The sequence below is a fragment of the Arachis ipaensis genome, chromosome B4 (genome assembly GCF_059453495.1).
Source record: "Arachis ipaensis isolate K30076 ecotype BB chromosome B4, ASM5945349v1, whole genome shotgun sequence".
Lineage (NCBI taxonomy): Eukaryota > Viridiplantae > Streptophyta > Magnoliopsida > Fabales > Fabaceae > Arachis > Arachis ipaensis.
The window spans coordinates 117,570,007-117,595,673 of record NC_142439.1 but is presented as its reverse complement, the minus strand read 5'-3'; the positions used below and the strand labels follow the sequence as shown (position 1 = coordinate 117,595,673).

At 33.9% G+C, this 25,667-nt stretch overlaps 1 protein-coding gene across 1 annotated transcript; it reads left to right on the top strand.

Annotated features, from left to right (window-relative positions):
- The first annotated feature begins 16,383 nt into the window (after nt 1–16,383).
- On the top strand, nt 16,384–19,569 carry LOC148568914 (putative LRR receptor-like serine/threonine-protein kinase At3g47570). The gene is made up of 2 exons (XM_088484823.1): nt 16,384–18,966; nt 19,166–19,569. The coding sequence occupies exons 1-2, from the start codon at nt 17,550–17,552 to the stop codon at nt 19,567–19,569; spliced, it is 1,821 nt and encodes a 606-aa protein (XP_088340949.1). The 5' UTR covers nt 16,384–17,549.
- Nucleotides 19,570–25,667: the final 6,098 nt, after the last annotated feature.

The window sequence follows — 25,667 nt, the reverse complement described above, 5'->3', positions numbered from 1 at the left end:
GGGTGATGCCTCCAGACGATTAGCCGTGCTGTGACAGAGCATTTGGACCATTTTCCCGAGAGAGATCGAAAGTAGCCATTGGCACCGGTGACATCCTTACATAAAGCCAGCCATAGAAAGGAGTAAGATTGATTGGATGAAGACAGCAGGAAAGCAGAGGTTCAGAGGAACGAATGCATCTCCATACGCTTATCTGAAATTCTCACCAATGATTTACATAAGTATTTCTATCCTTATTTTATTAATTAATTTTCGAAAACTCCATAACTATTTTATATCCGCCTAACTGAGATTTACAAGAAGACCATAGCTTGCTTCAAGCCAACAATCTCCGTGGGATTCGACCCTTACTCACGTAAGGTATTACTTGGACGACCCAGTGCACTTGCTGGTTAGTTGTGCGAAGTTGTGAACCATGGTATTGGCATCATATTTTTGGTGCCATTACCAGGGAAAGAAAGAGCGATGAATTTTACATAATCAAAGTGTAATCACAATTTCTGCGCACCACCACTCTAAGGAAAGTAAAAGCATCTTTTGAATTAAATTGATTAACTCATTTAATTGCTTTCCTTCCAAGTTGTTTATTCTCTCTCATCTCTTTCCTTCTCTGTTTCGGTCATTACCCAGGAAACCATGAAAGCAAAAATGAGCTACCGAAGTGAAGAAAGAACAAGCTACAAGACCATCACAATGATGGCAAGAAAACATAACAAAATAAAAGTATGCTGTGGCTGAGATTTTCACCAAAAATGGTAAGATTTGGTGAGGTAATCTCGAGCTCTTCATACTCAAAAAGAAAGAAGAAGATTCGGCCAGTAAGGTAGAGATTCTTGGAGGCATGGCTTGTCTTTGATTCTGCTCAACCACCACAAGAAGTAGCTAGAGTGGCGAAGTGATGGAAGAGGCAGAGATTGGAGCAGATGAAGCCATCATCATCATGAAGCGTCAAGGGCCAGAAATCCATCTTGGAGAGCAAGCCAAGGATGGAGAGCTCGGATTGATGAAGAGTGATGACCAAGGAAGGACTAGAGATAATTGCATGTTGGTTATTGCATGGATTATCTCTTCTCTCTCTGGCCGAACCGATTTTGTTCTTGGAGAAGAAGAAGTTGGCTTGGTTTTTGGCTTCAAAAGTGGAGGCTTCCCTCTTCTATAAAAAGGGAGAACAACTACTGTTTGGAGCAAGGAGAAAGTTTGAGAGTGCAAGGCACAGTGTTCTCAGAGCTACCTGAGCTAACAGTTTTCTCTTCTCCTTCAATGTATTCTGTTTTGTATTTTTCTGTTTAATTTTGTCATGTCTTGAGTCTCATAAAAAAAAGACAAACAATGAGGTTTGTATGAAAAAGCCATAGAGCGGAAAAAGGCAGAGAGTGCAAAATTAAAAGAAAAAGCCATAGATGTCCTTAAAGTTCCTTTGTTCATCTATGTTGTGTTTCATGATTCTGTGGGAATCCCCTTGTAAGTTGGGTTGGTACTTTACAGATTGTAATCAGGAAGATTATAGTGAAATTTTATCATGCTTATGATGGAGACTGGATGTAGGCTGCACTGCACTTAGCAGCTGAACCAGGATATATCTGGGTGTAATTTTCTCTCTTCTCTACTCCATTTCTGTTTCTATTACACAGGAGCTAAAATCAAAAATATCTCGTGTCAAGTGACGAGACAAAAAGAAAAGTCTCGTGGCTGGGAACGAGACAAAAGAAAAAGTCTCGTGGCTAGTCACGAGATAAAAAGACAAAAAGTTTCCAAAGTTAGTTTCAAAGATCAACAAGTATTATCAAGCAAAAAGGGGGCTAAGATTCAACCCCCCTTCTCTTAGCCACTGATAACCATCAGGAATTCTATCTTAAAGAAAGAGTGGGAGTACAATTACTTTTATTAGAATTGTTTACCACTCAATAGAGGATATACTTTCTCGAAGAAGTATAAAACGTTTGATCGTCAAACTAATTTTTCGAAAAAGTAGCCTATTTGTATAATGATACAATTCTATAAAGATAGATCTAATGGTTACTTAGATTTTTTTATAATCATGTTCAATAAGGATTGTCCTTAAAATAAAATTATGCACTATTGTAGTAGGAGATTTCATGTTTTGAGAAAACGTAATATTTATTATGCACTAGGTGTATTTTACAAAAGGTCAAGCAAACATGCTCAAGAGTTAAGGTGTTTAAGGTCAAAAGAGTTTTGATAAATACAAATGTGCATTGAAAATTATACACATGATTGATTGGCTCTAGTGCAAGTGGGAGATTATTGAGATAATAGTATGCCTAAGATCCAATCTATCATGATTGGCTCTCGTGCAAGTGGGAGATTGTTGGGAATAAGTAGTATGACCACAATCCAATCAATCATGTGTCAAATAATTTTTATTGTTATTATATTAAAATGTTAATATAATAAAGCCCTTGATTAAATTTAGAGATTTATCATTGTGATAGTGATCATAATATTGAGAGATAAATCTTTTATTTAATCTAAATTGTTCTTGGTCATATGATTATTAAAAGGGACATTAATAATTCGGAAAGATCAATATATATATAATGGTCTTCATTGGATGAAGATGAATAGATCTCATTTATTAAATTATATATATAGATGGTGCATATAGAGATATGATCATTGAACTGACTCACTCTGAGAATTCCTAATGGTTATAATTACCACATATTTGTCAATAGGATATTCTCAAGATGAACATAGTAATAGAGTCCCCTTTGACCTGCGACTATCATAGTAATTAACAATGTATTTATTATACTTTGATTCCAGACACCTAATACCCTAGGGTGTTAGTTGAATGGATATTGGGTATGATTTAAATACTTGTAGAATTAATGATTAGTCAATAAGGAATCTGTCAACTCTCGGTAAAGAGTTTGAGCTCTATGATTATAATGACTGAGATGAATAAAACCTTGGCCAAGGAGATTGAATGAATGAAGAAAAGAGTTTCTTAACTCATTCACAGTTCATGATAATAATGGTAACAAGTTAGAGTTTGACAATTAAACCATACTCTAAGGGTTAACCAAGAGCCGGAAAGATGGAAGGAATTATACTTTGTTCTTCTAAGGTTCTTAGTAAAAATATATTACTTCATACTATCGGGTCGTTGAGGAGTGTTGCCAGACGCCAACCTTGATTAGTAAATTTAGTATGACTAATTTATTACCCGCTTAGTATTGAACCTATGGGATTACACACTAACGAGTGTTCTAATCTTTGCTATAGAATTATTTAATCATTATTTTGAGTTGATCAAATAAATAATTATATTGACTCAAATAAAATATTATTATATTCTTTGCTAGCACCAAGAATATAATAATAGTATGATAATTGAGAATATTAAATGAGATTTGAGAATAATTAGTTATTCTATTTGTAAACTTGAATTCTAAATTTGGATGAGATCCTAATTGATTCTGTTTCAAATTAAGTTATGATATGATTAATGAAATTTGAAGGAGTCGGATTTGGAATTACAAGATATGATTTAAATTTGAATTCAGAATCAAATTTAAAATCAGTAACAAATCTCATACTATATATACATATGCCAAGAGTAGGGAAAAAACGAGAATGAAATGAGAGAATAACAAGAGTTTTATTCCGTTACCTCTATACACATAAACGTATGTGAGCCTGATTCTTGGAGAAGAATTTTATGGCGTGCAAAGAGTTGCAAGAGGTTTCTCAATTTAGATCAGATATCCATTGGTCAAGGAGTTGACAGCAAAGGTTGGTCTCAGTGTGGATACGCATAGAGTCTTCGTACAATCGAAGAATAAAGTTTTTACTAAAGCGTTTAAAGGTATTTAGATCTGATTTATATAAATTACATTATTGGAATAAAATTTAAGTACGAAATAGATCTTTAAGGATTACTTTCTTTTTCTTCCGCTGCGTGTTATGAACACATGGTAATCCTTCAGAGAGTCTGAATATCCTCCTAAAAAAACTATTAAAATACTAGTGGAAAAAGAAAGCAACTCCCTATAAAGTTAACAACTTAGAAAGAGGCATAGAAAAAAGAGATATTAAAAAATTGCATCAACAACTAAACTTTACTAATACTATGTTAGATATAATGAAAAATCAATTAGGAAGAATGAAAAATATGAAAAAACCAATTAAAATAGAAAAACCTATATATAAATTACAAAGCTTAGATAATATTAGTTTAAAATCAAAAGTAGAAGCAGAAGTGGCTGAATTAAAAGAAAAATTTAGAAGTATTAGTCTTAAAAAAATGACAATTAATACATTAAAAGCAGAAGAAGAATTAGAAATAAATAAAATGACTCATAAATTAAACTACCCTAAAACTATAAATTATTATTCCAGACCATTATCAGCAGATATAGGCCTAGAAGAAAGAATATAATTAATACAAAATAACTTTTCTGAATCAGATTTAGTAGAATGGAATATAGATGGATTAAGTGAACAAGCAATTCTAGATCAAATGTGTAGTATGACAATGGCAGCAACTACTTATAAGATGAGAAAAGTCTCTAATAAAGAGGAAGCAATTATGTTAACTCAAAGATTTGCAGGTCAATTAAAAGGATGGTGGAATAACAAGAGGATCAATCTCAAGATGCTACATCAACTTTAATTTACACTATTATTAAGAATTTTGTAGGAGATTCAAGTACTTTCAAAGATAGGATAGGAACCCAATTAATAAATTTAAGATGCCCAATCATATCTGATTATAGATGATATAAAGATGTTTTTATGTCAAAAATTACAATTAGAAATTATGCATTTTTCTGGAAAGAAAGGTTTGTGCCAGCCTTACCAAAATTATTCTCTAAAAAAATTTTACAAAAATTACAAACCGAGTTCAAAACCTAAATTCTTTATAATTCATCAACTTTTGGTCAACTACATAACATAATAGTACAAATAAGTATAGAAGTATGTACAGATACTAAAATACAGCAAAAATAAAACAAGAAACTATTACAAAAAAAGAGCTAAGAACGTTCTGTTACTAGTATAGAATAATTCCGTAAAAGGCACACAGTGGCTAAAACAAAATTGAAAAGAAAAGATTCTATAAAAGACAAAATAGATATAATACAGAAAAAACTCCTTATTATGAGAAGAAATATTATAAAAAACCTTATAAACATCCTAAAGAAAAATTCAAATCTTTTAATAAAAAAAACTAAGTAACTCATTGGAAGTGTAAAAAAAAGGTCATTATGCTAATAAATGTATAACAAAAAAATAACTAAAATAAAAAATAAAAAAAATTAAACAAGTTTTGGCAGCTTTATTAATTCAGAATCTGAAGAAGAATCATTTTATGAAAGTTTTTCTGAGTCTGAGAACTATTTTATACAACAATTAGACCTTATGTCAGAAGAAGAAATTTCAGAAGAAAACAATAAAAAAGATGAACAAAATAATTGTGTAGGGATAGGATTATGTAATTATAAAAATTGTGAAAAAACTGTAAATATTTTAACTAAAGAACAAACTTCTACTTTAATAAAAATAATTGACAAATTAAAAGATACACTGCTAAGAGATGAATTCATAAATCAGTTAGTAGAATTAGTTTAAAAAGAAAAAGAAAATAAGAAGAAAATAAGACCAATAGAAATAAAAGAAATCTGTAATTATTTTAAAAAACTCACAAGAAGAAATCTCCCTTAATTCTCTTTGAGAAGAAATAAAATTTTTAAAAAGAAAAATGTTAGAATTAAAATAACAAAATATTAACATGGATTACAGATTATTGAAAATAGAAGGAGAAAATTTAATAAAATTCAAGAAAAAACTATAGAAAAATGTACTAGTAATATAGAAAGAACTAGTAACATGGTAATTCCAAAAAATTATATTAATATGAGTCCAAAAAATTACATAAATATACTAACTCTATTAATAAATAAAAAATGGTACACTAATGTAACTATAGTGGTTGGAGAAGAAAAATATGTTATAACTATGGTAGACTCAGGCGCGGATATTAGTTATATATAAGAAGGGCTAGTACCTACAAAATATTATGAAAAAACTACAGAAAAAGTTTATAAAGTTGAAAATGACAGAATGACTATAAATTATAAATTATCCAAAGCAAAAATTTGCAAGAATAGAATATATTTTCATACTACATTCTTTTTAGCAAAAAAATATCTCATCAAATCATATTAGAATCTATTTACACTATTATTATACCTTTTCTAATTGATATTGATGGAATAACTTGTTTACGTATTTTAAACCACTCTGTTCATTTTGAATTTATTACTAAACTAAAATAGCAAGAACTTAGTATGTTACAAAAATTATCTACCCAAGTTAATGCTATAGAAAGAAAAAAAATAGATTAATTACTTAAATCAAGAATTTGTATATAAAAGGATAGAAGAACAGTTACAAACTTCCAAAATACAAAATAAAATAAAAGAAATTGAAAAAAATTAAAAAATTATGTAGTAACCCTAAAACCTTTTATCATAGAAAATTACATGAGATGTCTTTATCATATGAAGATGAATTTAATGAAAAAGATATATCAACAAAAGCAAAATTCATACACATGAACAAAAAATATCTGGAATATTATAAAAAAAATACAAAATTATTTAGATAAAGGATTAATAAGGCCTTTAAAATTATCATAGAGCTGTACAAGCTTCTATGTGATGAAAGCATCTAAAATAGAAAGAGGTGCTCTAAATAGTTATCAATTATAAATCTCTTAATAAGATACCAAAATGAATTAGGTATTCCCTACCAAATAAAAGTGATTTAATTAAAAAATTAAATAAAGCAAATATTTTTTTAAAATTTGATCTAAAATTTGGATATTATCAAATCGCAGTAAAAGAGGAAGATAGATACAAAACAGCTTTTATAGTACCTTTTGGTCATTACAAATGGAATATAATGCCCCAAGGATTAAAAAAATACTCCTAGTGAGTTTCAAGAAATAATGAATAATATATTTTATCCCCATATAGAATTTATTATAGTATATTTTGACGATGTATTAGTATATTCAAAAGGAATAAATCAGCATATACACTATCTAAAAAATTTTATGAATAGAGGCCTGCTACACATACAAGCCTTTTTGGCTTACAAGTTATACAAGTTGCTCCAAGTCCAAAAAAAAAAAAAAAACACGCGCTCCTTCAACATTCACTCTTCGTCTTCTTCCTCAATCAAAACGCAAACCATCAAGAAAAAAACACGCACCCCTTCCACAACACGTTCACTCTTCCTCTTCTTTCTCGATCAAAACGCAAACCATCAAGATTCAAGGGACATTCAAAACAAACTACTACGATTCTGCAGAAACGTTCCAACTCCTCGCGAAGAGTAGAAGAAATCAAGAAGAAAAGATACAAATCTCCATCAAAAATCACCAGAAAAAAGGAAGAAACATTATTCAAGGTACAGTTTTACTGTTATTCTAGGTTTTTCTTCTAGATTGTCTCTGCCATGCCTCATCCTTAACCAGCAAAACATTAAAAGATTTCAAGAAGAAATATACTGTCTTCCCCTGTTTTGGGTGTATTTCTTACATTCTTTAGGTGTATTTCTGTAATTCTTTGGGTGTATTTCTGTAACCGTTTGGGTGTATTTCTGTAATTCTTTTTGTAACCGTTTGGATGTATTTCTGTAACTGTTTGGGTGTATTTATGTAATCGTTTGGGTGTATTTCTGAAGTTCCATTATCTTCAAAACGATTTCAAAGCTTGATTTCATAAACCATGAAAATCGAAAAAATGAAGCAAAGAGAGAACGCATGAAGGAGATCCAACAAATTTTGCAAGAAACTCGAAAAAAGAAACGAAATCTTTTGAAAAATGAAAGTTATATATTTGTACGTTGATTGATTTGAATTGATTTAAAATTCTGTTAGAAATGCACGTAACAAGCAGCGCATTTAATGGGTGGGTTTCGTTCAGACTTGTAAAGCTTGTAAATGCAAAACACTTGTATGTAGAGATTAATCCTTATGAATATTATAAAAGAACACACTACTAGAAAACTAGTTATTATAGACGGATATTTCCGACGGATTTTATCCCACTAAAATACAGAGGGAATTTCAGAGGAATTTTTTGTCGGAAAACAAAAAAAATAAATTAGCATAAATTATAGACGGAAAAGAGAATCCGTCGATAATTCTATCGGAAAATTAATTTTTTTCCGTGAAAAATGATTACAGACGGAAAACTAAATAAACAAAAATATAGCATTTTATTAAATTATTACAGATGGATTTTTCCATCTGTAATTTAAAATTTTCCGTCGAAAAATATTAAAATAAGGGTTGTGGCCAAAAAGCTCTGCGTTTCAATCACGATTACAAATCTCTACGCTCATCCCTTCCATATCCTCCATCAGCGGCGCATCTCAGCTTTGGTTCAATCACACCGAAGCTCCGTCACACCCCTTCCAATGGATCTTCTCCGTCACACCCCTTCCAATGGATATTCTCCATCACACTCTCTTCCGTTCCTCCTCCTCCTCCTCCGACGCCTCTGCTGCCATTGTTTGACCGTTCCTCTGAGTTTTCGTCTTCTTCCGCCGCTGCCGCCACCGCTTGCATTGCACGATCTCTCTCTATCATCCCTTGCGTCGCACGAGCCCCCTCCTTGCTGTTGCTTAGGGTTCAATTTTTCTGTACCAATTTTAAGTTTATCAATTTTTCCTCGCAGTTTCTATCTTCTTGTTGTTGTTGATGCTGATTGAGCTTCTTGTTCCTTTTTCAGTTTCTATCACATGCCGGTATCTCGGAACAGATGGTAAGTTTGCCCTTTCCATTCTCTTTTTTCTGTTTAATTTTTTTTAATTTCCAGCTTAGGGATTCGATCACCTGTTCTGAGCTTGTTCCACGATTCTACTCTATTTGTGATTTTTTTGTGTAGATAAATGCATTGCTTTCAATCATTCATCTTAGTATTTTTCGTTCTTATACAATGTGCAAAACACTTGGATTTCAATTTTATATATATAGTTTGAAGAGGCTTTCTGAAACTTTTTCAGTTTCACCATTGTAACGCTGGTTTAATCTATTGATAGATGGTCAGTTCAAAGGTATATAACATAATCAGAATCATATCATTAAGTGTTATTATTCGTTTTCTTGTTCGTTTGATTATTGAAATTTAAGTATATCTCATTGTAATTAGTCACAGTCATAAGTGCATTTCAATTTAGTAGTGAAATTATTATTTGTTTGTTGATTTAATTATTGGAATCAATTGATTTAATTGATGTTGGTAGGTATAAGACTGCGGAGGAGAATATGTTGAGGGTCATGAAGGAGAAGGGGGCAGTGTTTGGGAACCCAATAATGAGGGCAGAGCTGAGATTAGAAGCAAGGAAGTACATTGGGGACACTGGTTTATTGGACCATTTGCTCAAGCACATGGCAGGTAAGGTGGCACCAGGCGAAACTGAGAGGTTCCGACGGCGCCACAATGCCGAGGGCGCCATGGAGTATTGGCTGGAGAGTGCTGATCTCGTTGATGTCCGGCGCCAAGCAGGAGTTCAGGACCCTTACTGGACTCCTCCTCCTGGTTGGAGCATTGGTGATACTATCATTTCTCCACATGATCATGTTCTTGCTGTTGCTCAACTCAATGAGATCAAGCAGGAAATTCTTCAGTTGAAGCAGTAATTACTACTTAATTCATTGATTCAGATTTAAGCCCATAATTAGTATTGTTTCCTAATTGTGAGTTGGTGAGTCATTTATTGATTGATTGATTATGAATGTAACAGGGAAATGAGGGAGCTTGCAGCAAAGAAGGGAGAGGAAGCTTTGGTCACCACCCCTACTTCATGCTTGTCCAATTTACAGTCCGAGGAGAATGCTTCCTTGGGTCCAAAGCAGGTGAATTCTGCATGAATGCATCCGTGTGCATACAATAAGGCTTAGTTAATTAGTGCTAATTTCTAAGCTTAATTATTTGTACATGAAATGTGATGCTGAACTTTGATGACATGCATACACCAGAGAGACACTTTTGTTTTTGTTTTTTCCTAAATTGTCCAAGGTTGGTTAGTATATAGTTTTAACTTTTAATGTACAGTTAATTTTGTGAATTCATAATAGCCTATTTTGGAATCTCATGTGAGTGTTACATAGAAAGTGTGTTGCTTTTAACATCTTAGTTTTGAGGGAGGGGTAGCTTTATGTGTCATTTTTTTATTAGTTGTGTTATGATTTTGGGGATTTTTTGGATGGTGTTGTTTTTGTAGGGATCTCCTGGAATTGAAGATAGCGGCAAGTCTGAGGCGCATTTGACTTCAGCTGTTGCTTCTGTGGAGGGTTAAATTCAGGATGCTTGTGACAATTCTTGCAGCATCTGTCTTGAAGCCTTCTGTGACAGTGATCCTTCCACCGTATGACCCTAATTTTTTGATCATGTGTTCATTTCTTTGGATGACTTTTGTTTGACTCTTTTGATCATGCTGGTTTCTTTCACCCTTCCTGCAGGTGACAAGTTGCAAGCATGAGTTTCATTTTCAGTGCTTTCTGGAATGGTATTGTTCTTTGGCTTTCTCTGTTAACTGTTTAGTCTTGTATTATAGTGAGAATTATGGATATTCATTTGACATTTTAGTCTTGTTGTACCATTTTTATGCTTTGGTGAATTAATCTAATTGTACCATTTTTATGCTTTGAAGAAAGTTCTTACTGGCAGAGCTTCACATGAAGTCCTATTAAGAATTGCTCATGCGGTAGGTACCACCATATCCTTCTTCTTTGGTATCTGTCTCAAGAAGACTAATAGTGGTTTATTTGCTTAATATATCAATTTTGGTCCTGTTTTTTCAGAATATGATTGTGATATCAGTGTCCACTTCTTTAGGGAAAAATCAGTCACGATTAGTCTTTATAATCTTCTTTCCAAAAGCTAAATTAACATTTGCTTTAGATTTGATTTCTTTTAGTGCATTTAGCTGTCTAGTATGAATATAAGATTTGTGTTTATTTTTTATAAGTTAATGTGCTACTGTTTCTAATATGAATATAAGATTTGTGTTTATTTTGTGTTAGTTACATGACTTGGTTGCAACACCGGATTTGGTAAACAAAGCAGATGTGGAAAGTATGGGAAGAAATGGTTATGAAAACCCTTCACTTCCTACTGTACCAGAGACACATTATGTTGAGATAGCTAGTCATAGGTATGTAAACTATATTCTCCCTTCAGTTTTGTAAATTAATGAAACACAACGATTGTGAATGCTCGACATCTTATCTAAAAGTAGAAACCAGTATAGATGTGATTTTTTCTAGGTTTCATCATCATTTGTTTTGGATACTTGCATGTGAACAGGAGAAAAAGTTCCATAGCAGAGTTTTGCATGTGACCCTGGTCGCCTATTAATAGGATAAGTTAACCATATGCATATCATACATGAGATTTAACTTTTTGTGAAACTTGAATCCTAAATGATGGACGGTAAATAAGCCAACTAGTAATGCTGGACATTATATCAGGGAACTCATGGAAAAGTGCATAATTTTTTTGCTGTCTTAATTATTAGAGTTTCTTTTGGATACTCCTTGAAAATCATTCAATTGTTCACAATTTTTCCCTCTTTATACTAATACCTGCCACATAACTATAGATTGTGAGTTAATTTAGAAAACATATTCTTTTGGAGTCTGCCAGTTGAGAAATGAAGTTAATAAACTGGAGGAGAGGCTTGGAGTTACTGATGATCATCTCAAACAAAAGGTGCTGTATAGTCTGGTCCTGTTATTTCATGGAATTTGAAATCATGTTTAGTATATCTAAATGCATGTTTTTAAATCTACTGCCATGCAGAATCTGAATATCAAGAAACTGACAGATGAAAAGAAATGTGCATTGGCTACACAATATGCGGCAGAAGCAACTCTTAGAAGGGTATATGCAAATCAAAAGGATGATGATATTCTCCCAATTGACAGCATCATTACTCCATTTGAAGCTGAGATTAAAATATACAAGAATGAGTTACAAATAATGTAACTCCCAGCAAGGATGCATTTGTCAAATAATTAATTAATTTAATGTAACTTCTTCTTCCTCTTTATATGATGCTATAAGAACAATACACTGAGTATATGTTTTGAATTATAGTTGATGTATCAACACATTTTGTTGATGTATAGTTATTTATTATTATAGTTGATGTATCAATACACTTTATTTATTTTTTGAATTATATTGGCTTCCTTGATTATAGAATTTTTCTTTTAGTTCGATAATATAATAAATTTGTTTATTTTTTAAAATATTATAAATATTCGAATACAAATTAGATAAAAAATTTTATTTATTAAATTTATATTTATTTTGTATGAAAAAAGGTGTATTTTGTAAAGAAAAAATCTAAAAAAAAATTTACCTTACTGATGGATTTACAGACGGATTTTCTGTCTATATTCAAAATTTGAATAATCCGTCTGTAATTACAGACGAAAAATCTGTCTGAAAATTTGTCTGTAATTACAGACAGAAAATCCGTCTGAAAATTTGTCTGTAATTACAGACGGAAAATCCGTCTGAAAATTCGTCTGTAATTACAGACGAAATTTTTCGTCTGAAAATCCGTCTGTAATTACAGACGAAAAATCCGTCTGAAAGTGCGTCGCCTTTGGGAAATGGGTAGAAAATTTACAGAGGGAAAATCCGTCGGTAACTGGTAAAAATCCGTCTGTAATTTTCCGACGAAAAAAAAATCCGTTGGTAAATAATTTCCGACGGGGCTTTTACAGAGGGAAAAAATCCGTCGGTAATTTCATCGGTAACCAAAAATCCGTCTGTAATAAAGACTAAATCCGTCTGTAAATATTAATCCATTTTCTAGTTGTGACAATGATTAGTTTTATCAGAAAAGAAAATGAAAATTTTTATAATTAAAGTAAGATTTTTAAGATATAAAATTTATCAGGGAACTATAATTTCTATCAAAAGAGACATTAAATTTGCAGATAATTTTTCTAATGAAATAATTGATAAAAAATAATTACAAAGATTTTTAGAATGTCTAAATTATGTAGATGAGTTCTTACCAAGAATAAGGGTAGCATGTGAACCTCTTTATAAGAGATTAAGAAAAAATTTACCTCCGTGAACAGATGAAATGACTTCCATAACAGTCAAAATAAAAAATACGATAAAAGAAATACTTTGTATAAGTATACTAGATCCATTGGCCAAATTAATCGTAAAAATAGATGCATCAGAATTAGGATATGGAGGAATTCTTAAACAAATACCTCCTAATGGTTTAAAAGAACAAATAGTACAATACCATTCAGGAATATAGAACGAGGCCCAAAAGAATTATGCAATAGTTAAAAAAAAAATACTAGCCATAGTATTATGTGTCACAAAATTCCAAGAAGATTTATTCAATAAAACATTTATAATAAAAACTGATTGTAAAGCAAAGAGAGTTTTGTTCCATCTGCTAGAGCTTGAAGAACTCCCAAAGGACCCATGTATTGAGGTCCAATCCGTTGTTGTATACCTGCGGATATTTCTCTTTCACCCCAAGTGTTTTAAAAAATGATGTTAAAAATTTATTTTCAAAACAAATATTTGCAAGATAACAAGCTATTCTATCATGTTTCGATTTTACAATTGAGCACATAAAAAATGACTTAAATTCGCTACCTAACTTTCTTACTCGAAAATTTTTGTAGGGAAAGAATGGATCAGAAAATAGCCTCCAATGAAGATTATGGTCAACCTTTTGACCAAAAACAAGAAAAATAATTACAAATTACTCCTTTACCAGCAAAAACATTATCATTAAGGGTCCGTTTGAAAAACTCTAGAAATAGCTTTTTTTAACTTTTAACTTATGAAAAGTAGTAGTATTAATGTCGGGTGCAATTTTCAAAACCAAATTGCAACTTTCTAAGAAGCTATTTTGGAGCTTATAGAGAAGTTAAAAAAAATGACTTCTCTCATAATACTTCTACTTTTCATTACATTTCTTTAAAATAAGCACTTTTACAGTTAAAAATCCAAACACAAAATAACTTATTTATAAGTTACTTTTAACAGAGTCATTTATTGTTTAAGTTATTTTATCAAAAGAAACTTAATTAAGTTAGTTACCCAAACTGGGCCTAAGACCTATTCAGATTGTAAAAGCATCTTCATCATCATCACTATCATATAAAAGTTCTAAAATTACTACAAGCAATAAATTTATCTTACTACAACCATCAGATCTGTACAAAATTCAACCATTAAAAGAGCAGTTTCCATATTATATGAAAAGCCAAACTCCATCAAGATATTAACCATTGAAAAATATTGGTTTAAAAAAGATAGAAAAATACTATACAAAACTATTTTTCCAAACACTTTCATTACATTCCTATAAACCCACAAAGAATTCAAAAATTTTATGAATTCATATTAGTAGACATAGGATCTATTAAACTAACGCATTATAGAGATCCTAATACTAAACAGTCCGTTTATTCAAAAATAAAAATCCTCAAAATTCTATCTTTACAAGATTGGGAACTACCTTCGTATCAATATGAGAGTTCTCATTAAAATTTGAACCACAAAACTATACTTATTATGAATATCAAGAAGCATGAATCACATATTATACCTGGCACCAAGCCTTCACTCTTAGTTCATCTAGTTTAGAAAAAGAATATCATTACAATTTTTAAAATAGTTCCAATCATGGTTCCAACGCTTTGGACCATTGCAAGACTTTTTTCCAAAAGAAGCCAGCCTGACTTATGAGTATTTCAAGAATAAATCATCATTTCTACTCGAATATAAGTTCATATCATTTATAGCAGCCATGGAAATCAGCTGGATCCTAACTTGGGAATATGATTTAGCGGCGTTCGAAGAATATTCCAATGTACAATATTTAGTAAGAGTAATAAAAATAAAATGGTGGAACAAGAATGATTTAAACTTATTAAGAAAAGCAGCCTTGATGAATGGTTAACAACCTCACAAAAACATCTTGCTATATCAGCTACAAACAGTAATATTAGTGGATATAAGAAATAATCACTATTCCTGGCTCAAAAACAACAAATTATAGCCACTTTAGCAGCAGCAACATCAGAGAAAGATATTCAGAATTCTTTACAAGCTATTCAGGCTGTACCTATAGAAGAGGATGAAGAAGTCTAATCTAATCCAACCATTACTTTTAAGATTCTCAAGATCCATTTGAAATATAATAGAATAGTAATGAGATCAGTATATGAAATCAATATAAAAAGTCCAAAAAAATAAGTGATTTCTGTAAAAAAAAAAAAAACAGCAAACAATAAATATCGACAAAATAGTAAAAGCAAACAATAAAAGTCGACAGAACAATAAAAATAAATAGTACTGTCGACAAATAGTAAAAAGTTAGCCAAATAATGATCATTTGAAACTTATAAATACCGAAGGTTTCATTTGTTTCAAGGCATCAAATAAAAGTTTTAAACATCTTTCTTCTCTCATACCTTTTAAATCCAAAAAATTCTCTGAAACCATATTTCTGTAAGTATTATTCATCTTTTAAGTTTTTTTATTATTTTATTTCTTTTTTACATTCGGTTATTATTATAATGATATTTTATAAAAAACCTTATATCTTTCAAAATTGGTAGAAGAAATATGAAAATGAGGAAGATAATTCTATTAATAAAAGTAAGAGAAATAGCTTACGAATGTTTAGAATTAACAGCAGAAATAGAGAAAAAAAATAAAAAGATAATTAGAATTAAAAAGTTGTTAAAACATATTAAAACTATAAAATCAATAAAAAATGTTAAAAAAAGTACTAAAAATAAAAGCATTCATTATGTTATATATATATTGAATTAAAAAAATCTTTGGTCTTTCCAAAATATTTTCTCAAGCTGCTCCACCACGCACAATCTCCGATATTATATAAAAAGCTATATGATAGAGGATGTTAGTTCATATAGTCTAAAATCTAATATTGTAAGTTCTAGAAGATTAGAAGAAGTTATGCTAAACTTCCACATTTACTCGTCTCAAGTCAATATGTCAACTATGAAACTTTCCACTAATACAACAATGAAAGCTGGATTTTAAACAAAAGATTGATATTGATATGTCTGAATTTTCAGAGTTTATGTTCAAATCCATAAATTATCAATTCACCTTTAATGATGTACTTTTCATTCAAGAATCTAAGTTACGATGGAAATAGTACTATATATATCCCATATGAGATCAAACACTTAGCAGTTAGAACAATATGCAACCTTCTAGCTACCTTGTTTTCTCTCCTTCAAACATGTCATCACATTTGTTATGCCTTTTCTTTTTTCTCTTCACTTCAAACACTGTTGCCTCTGCCTTAGGAAATGAGAGTGACCACCTTGCACTGATCAAATTCAAAGAATCAATATCTAGTGACCCTTTTGGAGTGTTATCCACTTGGAACAGCTCAACCCACTTTTGCAACTGGCATGGAGTCAAATGTGGCAGCAAACATCAAAGAGTTCGGGAGCTGACTTTAGATTCATATAATTTGCAAGGGTCCATATCACCGTATGTTGGCAACCTTTCCTTTCTTAGAGTTTTGAGCCTTCAGCGCAATAACCTCCATGGTCATGTTCCGCAAACAATAAGCCGTTTGTTTCGACTGCGGGCACTTGCTTTAGCCATCAACAATTTAGTTGGTGAGTTCCCCATTGGCGTGACTAACTGTTCTAAATTGCAGAGATTGAAATTGACCTCCAATCATTTTGGAGGCAAAATACCAATGGAGATCGGGTCTCTTAGGAATCTTGAGAGATTTGATCTTGTTTCAAACAATTTTTTAGGACCAATCCCATTGTCAATGGGAAACCTGTCTTCTCTTGTTCTTCTTACTGTGGCTGATAATAATTTGGAGGGACATATACCTGACGAAATAGGCCATTTGAAGAACTTGGTGAATATTTCACTGGTAAGTAATAAAATGTCGGGTAAGATTCCACACTCACTTTGGAATTTGTCATCACTCTCTGGCTTATCATTTGCAATGAACCAGTTTGAGGGTTCTCTTCCTAGCAACTTGTTCTCCAACCTCCCAAATCTCAAGATCATTGAACTGGATGGCAACCAATTTTCAGGTCCTATACCAACATCCATCACAACGGCATTTGGCCTTCAAGAAGTTGATTTTTCTATCAACAATTTTGTTGGACAAGTCCCAAATCTAGGAAGCCTTCAAAATCTTTTAGTTATAGAATTAGGTAAAAATCATCTTGGAGGGAATTCATTTATTAATGATTGGGAGTTCATAAAGTCTTTGATAAACTGTAGTAAGCTGCAAGAGTTTTATTTCGAGTAAATAATTTTGTAGGCCATTTGCCAAATTTCATGGGCAATTTGTCCACCCAGCTCACCATGCTATTATTTGGTGGAAATCAGATTTCTAGAAAAGTTCCTGCAGAGTTAGGGAATCTTGTTAATAAGTGATTTCTGGAACACAACCACCTAAATGAGTTCATTCCAGCTGCTTTTGGTAACTTCCGAAAGATGCAATCTTTGACCATGAATAATAACAAATTTTCAGGAGAAATACCAGCTATCATAGGTGACCTAAGACAATTGTCTGAGCTAGATTTGGCATATAATATGTTGAACGGAAACATTCCTTCAGCCATTGGAAATTGCACGAGATTACAAATTCTAGATGTTTCATCTAACAACCTTAGTGGAATCATACCATCACAAGTATTTGAAATTCCATCTTTGTCAATCTTGTTGAACATTTCACACAACTCATTAAATGGTACTTTACCAAGTGAAGTAGGCCTGCTTAAAAGTATTATTGCACTAGATGTTTCCGAGAATCATCTATCTAATAAGATTCCGGAAGCAATTGGAGAATGTGAGAGTTTGGAGTACCTTTATTTGCAGGGGAATTCCTTTCATGGAATCATACCACCTTCTCTTGCTTCTCTAAAAGGTCTTCAAGAGTTAGACATTTCACGGAATCAGTTGTCCGGAACAATTCCACAAGAACTGCAGAACATTTCTGTTTTGGTATACTTCAATGCTTCTTTTAACATGTTAGAGGGTGAGGTACCAATGAACGGCGTGTTCCGAAACGCAACTGAAGTTTCATTGAGTGGCAATGGCAAGCTTTGTGGAGGGATCTCAAGCTTAAGGCTTCCACCGTGTCCTTCAAAAGCTACAAAAAAGAGAAAACATCATGGATTCAAGATTTGGATGATAGTTATCATAACATCTTCAGTTGTGTTTCTTCTTTTGCTTTCATCAATTCTTGCACTCGTTTCTAGAAGAAGAAGACAAAGAAAAGCATCTGTTGATTCAACAAATGAGAAAGTGCCCAGAGTATCATATCAGAACCTATATAATGCAACAAATGGGTTCTCAACAGAGAACTTAATAGGATCCGGTGGTTATGGCTCTGTGTATAAAGCAATACTTGATTCTGCAGAAGAAGTTGTTGCTATAAAGGTTCTAAACCTTCAACTGAAAGGAGCCCACAAAAGTTTCACGGCTGAATGCAATGCTTTAAGAAATATCAGGCACAGAAATCTAGTGAAGATTGTAACATGTTGCTCTAGTGTGGATTACAAGGGAAATCATTTTAAGGCTCTGGTTTACGAGTACATCTCGAATGGAAGCTTAGACAAATGGTTGCATCCCAATAGAGAAAGTTCGAACCAACTAAGAATGTTAAACCTGCAGCAGAGATTAGAAGTTATTAGGGGCGTTGCTTCCGCAATGCATTATCTTCACTATGAATGTGAGCAGCCAGTAATTCATTGTGATTTGAAGCCGAGCAATGTCCTTCTTGGAGATAACATGGATGCTCAAGTGAGTGATTTCGGTTTAGCAAGACTTATCTCAGCAGTTGATGGCAACTCTCAGAACCAAACCAGCACCAGTGGAATCAAAGGAACAATAGGTTATGCTCCTCCAGGTAATTTATTTAAGGAAAAAATGCAATTAATCCCTTAGTTCAGTAGTTTAGAGTGTAAAGTGCAAATGAGTGAACGTTCACAAATTTAATTGCATTTTTCTTCTTGTCTAATATTGTTTTCACTCGAGATTCACTAAATATCCATTTATTTTCATCCTTTGTATCTCTTACTTTTTTTTCCTTCTAAAATGCATCGTAGAATATGGAACAAGTTCTCAAGTGTCAATAGAAGGTGACATATATAGCTTTGGCATTCTTGTTTTGGAGATGCTAACCGGGAAAAGACCAACAGAGGAAATGTTCAAAGATGGGTGTAGCCTCCACAACTATGCCCGTGATGCATGTCCAGATAATATCTTGGAGATTGTTGATGCAACTCTGCTGTCATTGATAGGTGAAGAAATTCAAACACCAACAGCTGCAGAAGAAAATAATCATATTGAGAATGCAGGACATTTGGAGAGTAATGTTGAGAACTGCTTATTCTCATTATTCAAGATTGGTCTTGCTTGTTCTGTGGACTCACCAAGAAAAAGGATGAATATGATGGAAGTCAATAGAGAACTCAACATTATCAAAAATAATTATGGATTACTTATGTGACATAATCTGTTGGTTAACAGTTCAGGCAGTTTGTTGAAACTATCCTGAACAATTTAGTATTTCAATATTGTCTTTAATGTGTAAGTCAAACAAAAATCCTGCGAGTATTGTATGTCATGAATAATTCTTGATTTGTTCAACAAGTCATGCTAGTTTTTTATGCGAGCAAATATGAAAGAGTGCAATTGTGAAACAATTTTTGTCTTAATTTCTTCTCATGTATATCGACCATGCTATAAAATACACATTTGAAATATAATACACATTGAAAATATATTAAACTACACATATATTTATATACAAATACATTAATAATTAATTTTAGAGACTAATTTTAGTGTACAAAATTACAAATAATATTTTTGCATATATATATATATATATATATATGTATGCGCTAAACTTGACTTAAAACTAAACACCTGCGCTGTGAAGTTTGGGGTCAGAAAATACACTATATATGAATACACCTGCAGTAAATTTCCAACTTGGAATGATTCCCTTGTTTCAGATTTTGCACGGCAATCATAAGCATTCAGTTAATCATAAAATGCTTCTTGTGCAATTGCATTTAAATTATTTCACATTTAATTTTTCTTTTAGAAAAAAGGAGTTGTTCCGTAATAATAGAGTTAAATAATATCAAAATTTTCTTTCGTTTTTTTAAAAAAAAATTAGGAGACTAACTCTAAATAACCTGTTAAGTTTAAAAAATAATAAGTTAATTGATGATGACTAAATATTATTATTAAGTTAAAAATTTAATTAAATATGTGATTAATTTTTTTTTTGATTTTCTAATATGTGATTAATTAGTTAATAGTACAAAAATTAATAAAAAGTAAAACAGGTCCGATAACAAATTTTAAGTCCATAAGCTTTAAGAGAATAGTTACTGATTATACCAATACTTTCTTATCAGAATAAAAAACAAGCTTAAGGCCAAATTGTTGATCCAAGTCTAAGATCATATCACAGTCTCATGGCCCAAGAAAATGGTTGCTAACTAAGAAATGAAACTTCATTTTTCATTTGAACCAAATTAAAGCTACCGAACTAGTTTTCTCTCTTTTTTTCTCTCCTCTCTCTCACCCATGTGAAACATACCAAAAGGAAGCAAGAAAGAGGAAGTCTAATTAGGATTCAAATCAAAGAAGAAAAAGTGGATTACCAAATTCAAGCAAGTAAAAAACTAGAGTTTAGAAAACTAAGATCAAATCAAGAGGCAAATCAAAAAATTTTTTCTATCTTGATGTTTCATTGGTACTTATTAAAGATACTATTCTCCTTCAAGCACCGAACTAGAAAATTGAAGAAAGTGAAGGCTATGAAGCTCTGCTACAAATTAAGGGTCATGAATTAAACTTGACTGAAATCCTTGAAGAAGATTGAAAAAATGATGAAAGAGAAGCAGCAAGCTTTGTTTGCATGTTTGCTTTAATTAATGTTGTTGTCTTCTGCGTTGCTGCTGTGCTATGATATTGGGAAAAAAGAAAGTTTGTTCAAGCCAAGGTGCAAGTTTTGGAAGCTTTACTCTTTTATTAAAGGGGTAAACGTCAGAGATTGATTCAAGGAGTGAGCACACAAGTTTGAATCTACATAGCTTTTAAACTAACCCTTCTTCTCCTTCAGAGTTTTACATTGAATTTTCTTTTCTTCAGCGTTAATCTTTTTTTTTTTTTTGTTTCTTTTCAGTGAAAATATAGTGAGGAATCAGTAAAAGCCATTAAGAAAAAAAAGGCAAAGAGAGATAAAAGAGAAAGCCAGAAAATTATGTCAAAACCAATGTTCTAAAAACTGGTTTGAACCGACTGGTCAAACTAGTTGAACCAGGAACCAAATACGGTTCGGGCAGAAGACAAAACCGTCAAATTCAAGAACCGAAGTTGAACTGCTGAACTGGCCAGGAACCAGTCGGTCGAACTGAACCGTAACTTGGCCAGTTTTTTAAATTTTGCCAAAACGCTGCGTTTTGCCCACAGATCCAGAAGAACCCTAGCCTTCAATCCTCACTCTTCAGTCTTCAATTCTTCACCCAGACACCACTCTCGAGCCTCCACCCTCCAGCCCTCCACTCTCACCTCTCACTCTCAATTCCCACGCCTCCAGTCTCCACCTTGAGTTCCGTGCAACTTCTGTCTAGCCACCGCTGCCGTCACAAGTTCCGTGAAAGTCATTCACCGTCGCAAGTTCCTGGAGCCATCTTGGAGATTCGCACAACCCTTTCCATCGCGAAGTCAGCCGTGGAAATTGTAGCCACCACCACCACTCCTTGCCATCGCGCAATATCTTCCCGCCGGTGCCAGCCCTGTTCGACCCTTCCACCCTAGCCATTGTCCCTGTCGCCGCCAACTCTGCATTCTTTCCTATCTTCCACTAACCCTAAGTATAAATCTAATTTGTTGTAATAATAATTGTTGAAGCATGATTAATTGTTGGTTTTAAACCTTACTGTTGATTGTTTGAAGCATGAATAATTGTTGTTGATTAATTTTTTGGTGCTGGTTGTTGATTAATTCTTTGGTGTTGATTGCTTAAAGCATTATTAACTATTAAGTAATTAATTGTTGCAACTGATTGCTTGAAGCATGATTAAATGATTAATTTTTTGGTGCTGATTGCTTGATGCTTTATTAAATGATTAATTATTGAAGCTGGTTGCTTGAAGCATGATTAATTATTATAGTTTATTGTTGAAACCTTGATAATTGATTAGTTATTGGGTGCTAAACCTTGCTGTTGAGGTATCAGGAGATCCTCATACGTGTGACGGATACAAATGACCTTAGACTGGAGTGGAGGGAGCAGCTGGGACGGCTTCAGCGAATGGAGGCTCAGATGGAGGTGTACCAGGCTCATATGCACGTTGCTGGTATTGGCTCTACTGGTGGCAGCAATGCTGCTGGTGGGACACAGACATCACCGCCTTCTCCACCGCCTCAACAGGCAACAGGAACGTCGTCGACGACGACGACGACTACCAGAATCTTTAGTGATTGGGGCTTTGTTTTACTGTTTTATTTTATTTATTTGATTTATTTGACTTTTAATTTATTCAAATATTTGATATCTAATATTACATAATTAGTTTCTATTATTTATAAATTAACCACTAATTGTATGAAAAATAAATTTAAATAAACATTTAAATTTAAAAGGAAAAAATTAAAGAAAATTGACATTACCGTCAGATTTATGGAGGCATAATCCAACGGTAATAGTGCGGGAAACAAGATACGATTTCTGTTGGAAAAATCCACCAGTGATCAAATGATTTTTTGGGCAAGTAATTCGTCGCAAAATCCCACGATAATTACCGCTGAACAAAAAAATCCTATGGTAATTAATTATCGGCGAGATTTGTACCATCCGATTCTTTTCAACAATAAATCCGACAATAAGTGTTACGATGGGTAACCGGAGATTAATGGGTTGGACTCGTTGGGTTAGCCCAATCGTCTGAGGAAGGAAGCCTTCGAGCAGGTTTGCGTTCCAGGGCCTCCGTCCGACTTGTGTGTGAGAGAATGGGAGGTGGTACCTGCAAGAACACTCCGATGCCTAAGTCAGCAAGGGTGTGAGCAGGTCTAGAGAGTATTGGGACTTAGAGATACTTGAAGGGTGTCAGTGTATTTATAGTGGTGAACCAATAACCACCGTTGGAGTTGTTCCACCTTTTAAGGGGAATAACCGTCCCTTTATCTTAGGAAAGTTGCGATATGGCTCCTGAAAATGGGTTGAGAGATTTTAGGGGCAGTTATTTCAGTGTTATCTGCCAGCTGATCTTCATCCCCGATTTCCTTAGGGCAAGTCGTCATCAGAACCGACTTCTTGGGGGAAGGTCGGTATAAAATGAGGGCCAACCCTTTGGATTGGGCCTCTCTTTTGGACCTGGGCCTTAGCGTTGGGCCAGGGTATGAACAGTGCCCCTACTTGAGCCAATCTCTTCCATGAGTTGGGTTCGAGTATTCTAACTCGGGTTTGTAGCCGACCTGCAGAGGAGCCGACGTGATTTTTCGGAACCGACGTGATTTAGAATTTCTCAACAGTCGCGTCTAATTAAGCGTCACGTCCGTTAGGAATTTGCATATTCACACGCGGGATCAGTTACATTGGTAACGGTGCACCCATTAATGACTGCCTCTGCTTTTACCATTATGCCCTAGCGTGTTTATAAATACTTTCCCTTCATTTCTTTGTTTCGTTTCTGAAAACTTCATATTTGCACACTCTTGTTCTGGAGAAAGCTTCGTTTTTATTTTGGTCAACTGCTGCTGTTCCCGTTACTTCAGAAGTAAAGGTCAGTTCTTCTTTTCTCCTCTTTTTACAAATGCTTTTATTTGCATATTTTTGTTTAGAGGAGTGTTGACCGTAGTTCTAGCAATTCTGCTGGTTTGAAAAATTGCATCGGACCCTCAGAGACCCTATTTTGATTCTTTTCCTTTTTCTTTGTAGGATTTTGTCACCCCCTATTTTTTTTTTTAAAAAAAGATGTCTACCTTAGAGTCTCTTTCATCATGGGTTGACGGTACAGTTTTTGGGGAAGAACCTTGGGTAAATACTGACTATATCACCGATCTTCGCACGCATCATAGGATTTGTACTTCTGACGAGGATGAGCCGAAATATGAACTGGTTGCCCGGGTCCGGAAGACCGGGTTTGTTTTAGGAGGGCTTCTGATGCAGCCCCTCATTTTTTCTATATGTATGAGAGCTTGATTACCCGTTTGGGTATTTTTCTTCCTTTTTCCGACTTCGAGGTAGCCGTTTTATCTCATTGCCGTGTTGCTCCTACCCAACTTCACCCCAACTCTTGGGGTTTTCTAAAAATTTATCAATTTATCAGCCATGCATTAGACTTTCCGACTTCTTTGAAGATTTTCTTTTTTCTCTTCCATATGATTAAGCCCTTCAGTGGGCAAAATAACAAACAGTAGTGGGTGTCTTTCTGGGCTATACAAGGCCGGAGAGTTTTTACCCTTTTTGATGAATCCTTCCATGATTTCAAAAACTTCTTCTATAAAGTGCAATCTGTAGAGGGTCACCACCCTTTTTTCCTGGACCAAGATTTTTCTCCTTGCTTTCCCCTGTACTGGCTAGAGGCCTCCCCTTGTAAAAAATATAGCTTGGATGATTTGGATGAGGTGGAGGCGGCCGTTGTAGGGTTCCTCCGAGAAGTATGGGGGATAGCCCCTTATTTGGATACCAAAAAGTTTCTCCAGGGGTCTCCGACCTTTGTCTAGGCCCATTAGGTAGCGTTATATTTGTTTGTTATGTTTTCCGACCTGGTGGTCACCCGAGTTATTTTCTCCGATTTGTTTACTGACTTTACTTTCTAATGGCTTTTGCAGAGATGGCGAAGAAAAATTCCAGAGAATCTTACCAGAGAGTTCAGGAGGTCAAGGCGAGGTCCCGCGCCAGAGTTGCTGGCGCCATGGCTGCTGACCCTCCTCTTCCTTCCCCTCCCCCTCCTTCTCACAACTTGGGGACCCCCACCCGACCTATTGTCATATCCTCCTCAGCCTCTTCTCTTCCGTCCCGTCCTTCCTGATCTTCCCCTGAGCCAGAGAAGAAGAAGCGCAAGACTTTAGAGTCTAGCTCTTCTTTTGAAGGTGAGGCTAAGTCTGATGCGCCCGGTTCGTTCAGAATTATATCTATCCTCATACTCGTATAACTGTGGATGATGCTTCCGTTTGAAACCACCTTAATATTCTGGTTCAGGGGAGTGTCAGGGTGGCGGGGGTGTGTACAAAGCTTCTGGATATTTTTGAAAAGACTTCCCTCAGCTCTTTGGGTTCATCCCTGAGGGTTGAGGAGCTGGAGGGGAGGATTCTTTTATATCAAGAAGGGGATAAGATGATGAAGGAGGAGGTCGCCAAGTTGAAGGAGGAGAGGGATCATCTCGGGGAGAGGGAGAGGAAGTTACAGGCCCAGTGTGCCATGGCGGAGGGTCTGAGGGAGAAGGCGGAGCAGAGCTATACAAGTTTGTTCGAGGACTTGGTGGAAGTGAAGAAGGATTTGGCGAGGTCTCGGGATGCCTATGCAGAGCTGGAGGACTCCATCGTTGAGGGAGCTGAGGAGGCGTGGAGGATCTTCAGGGA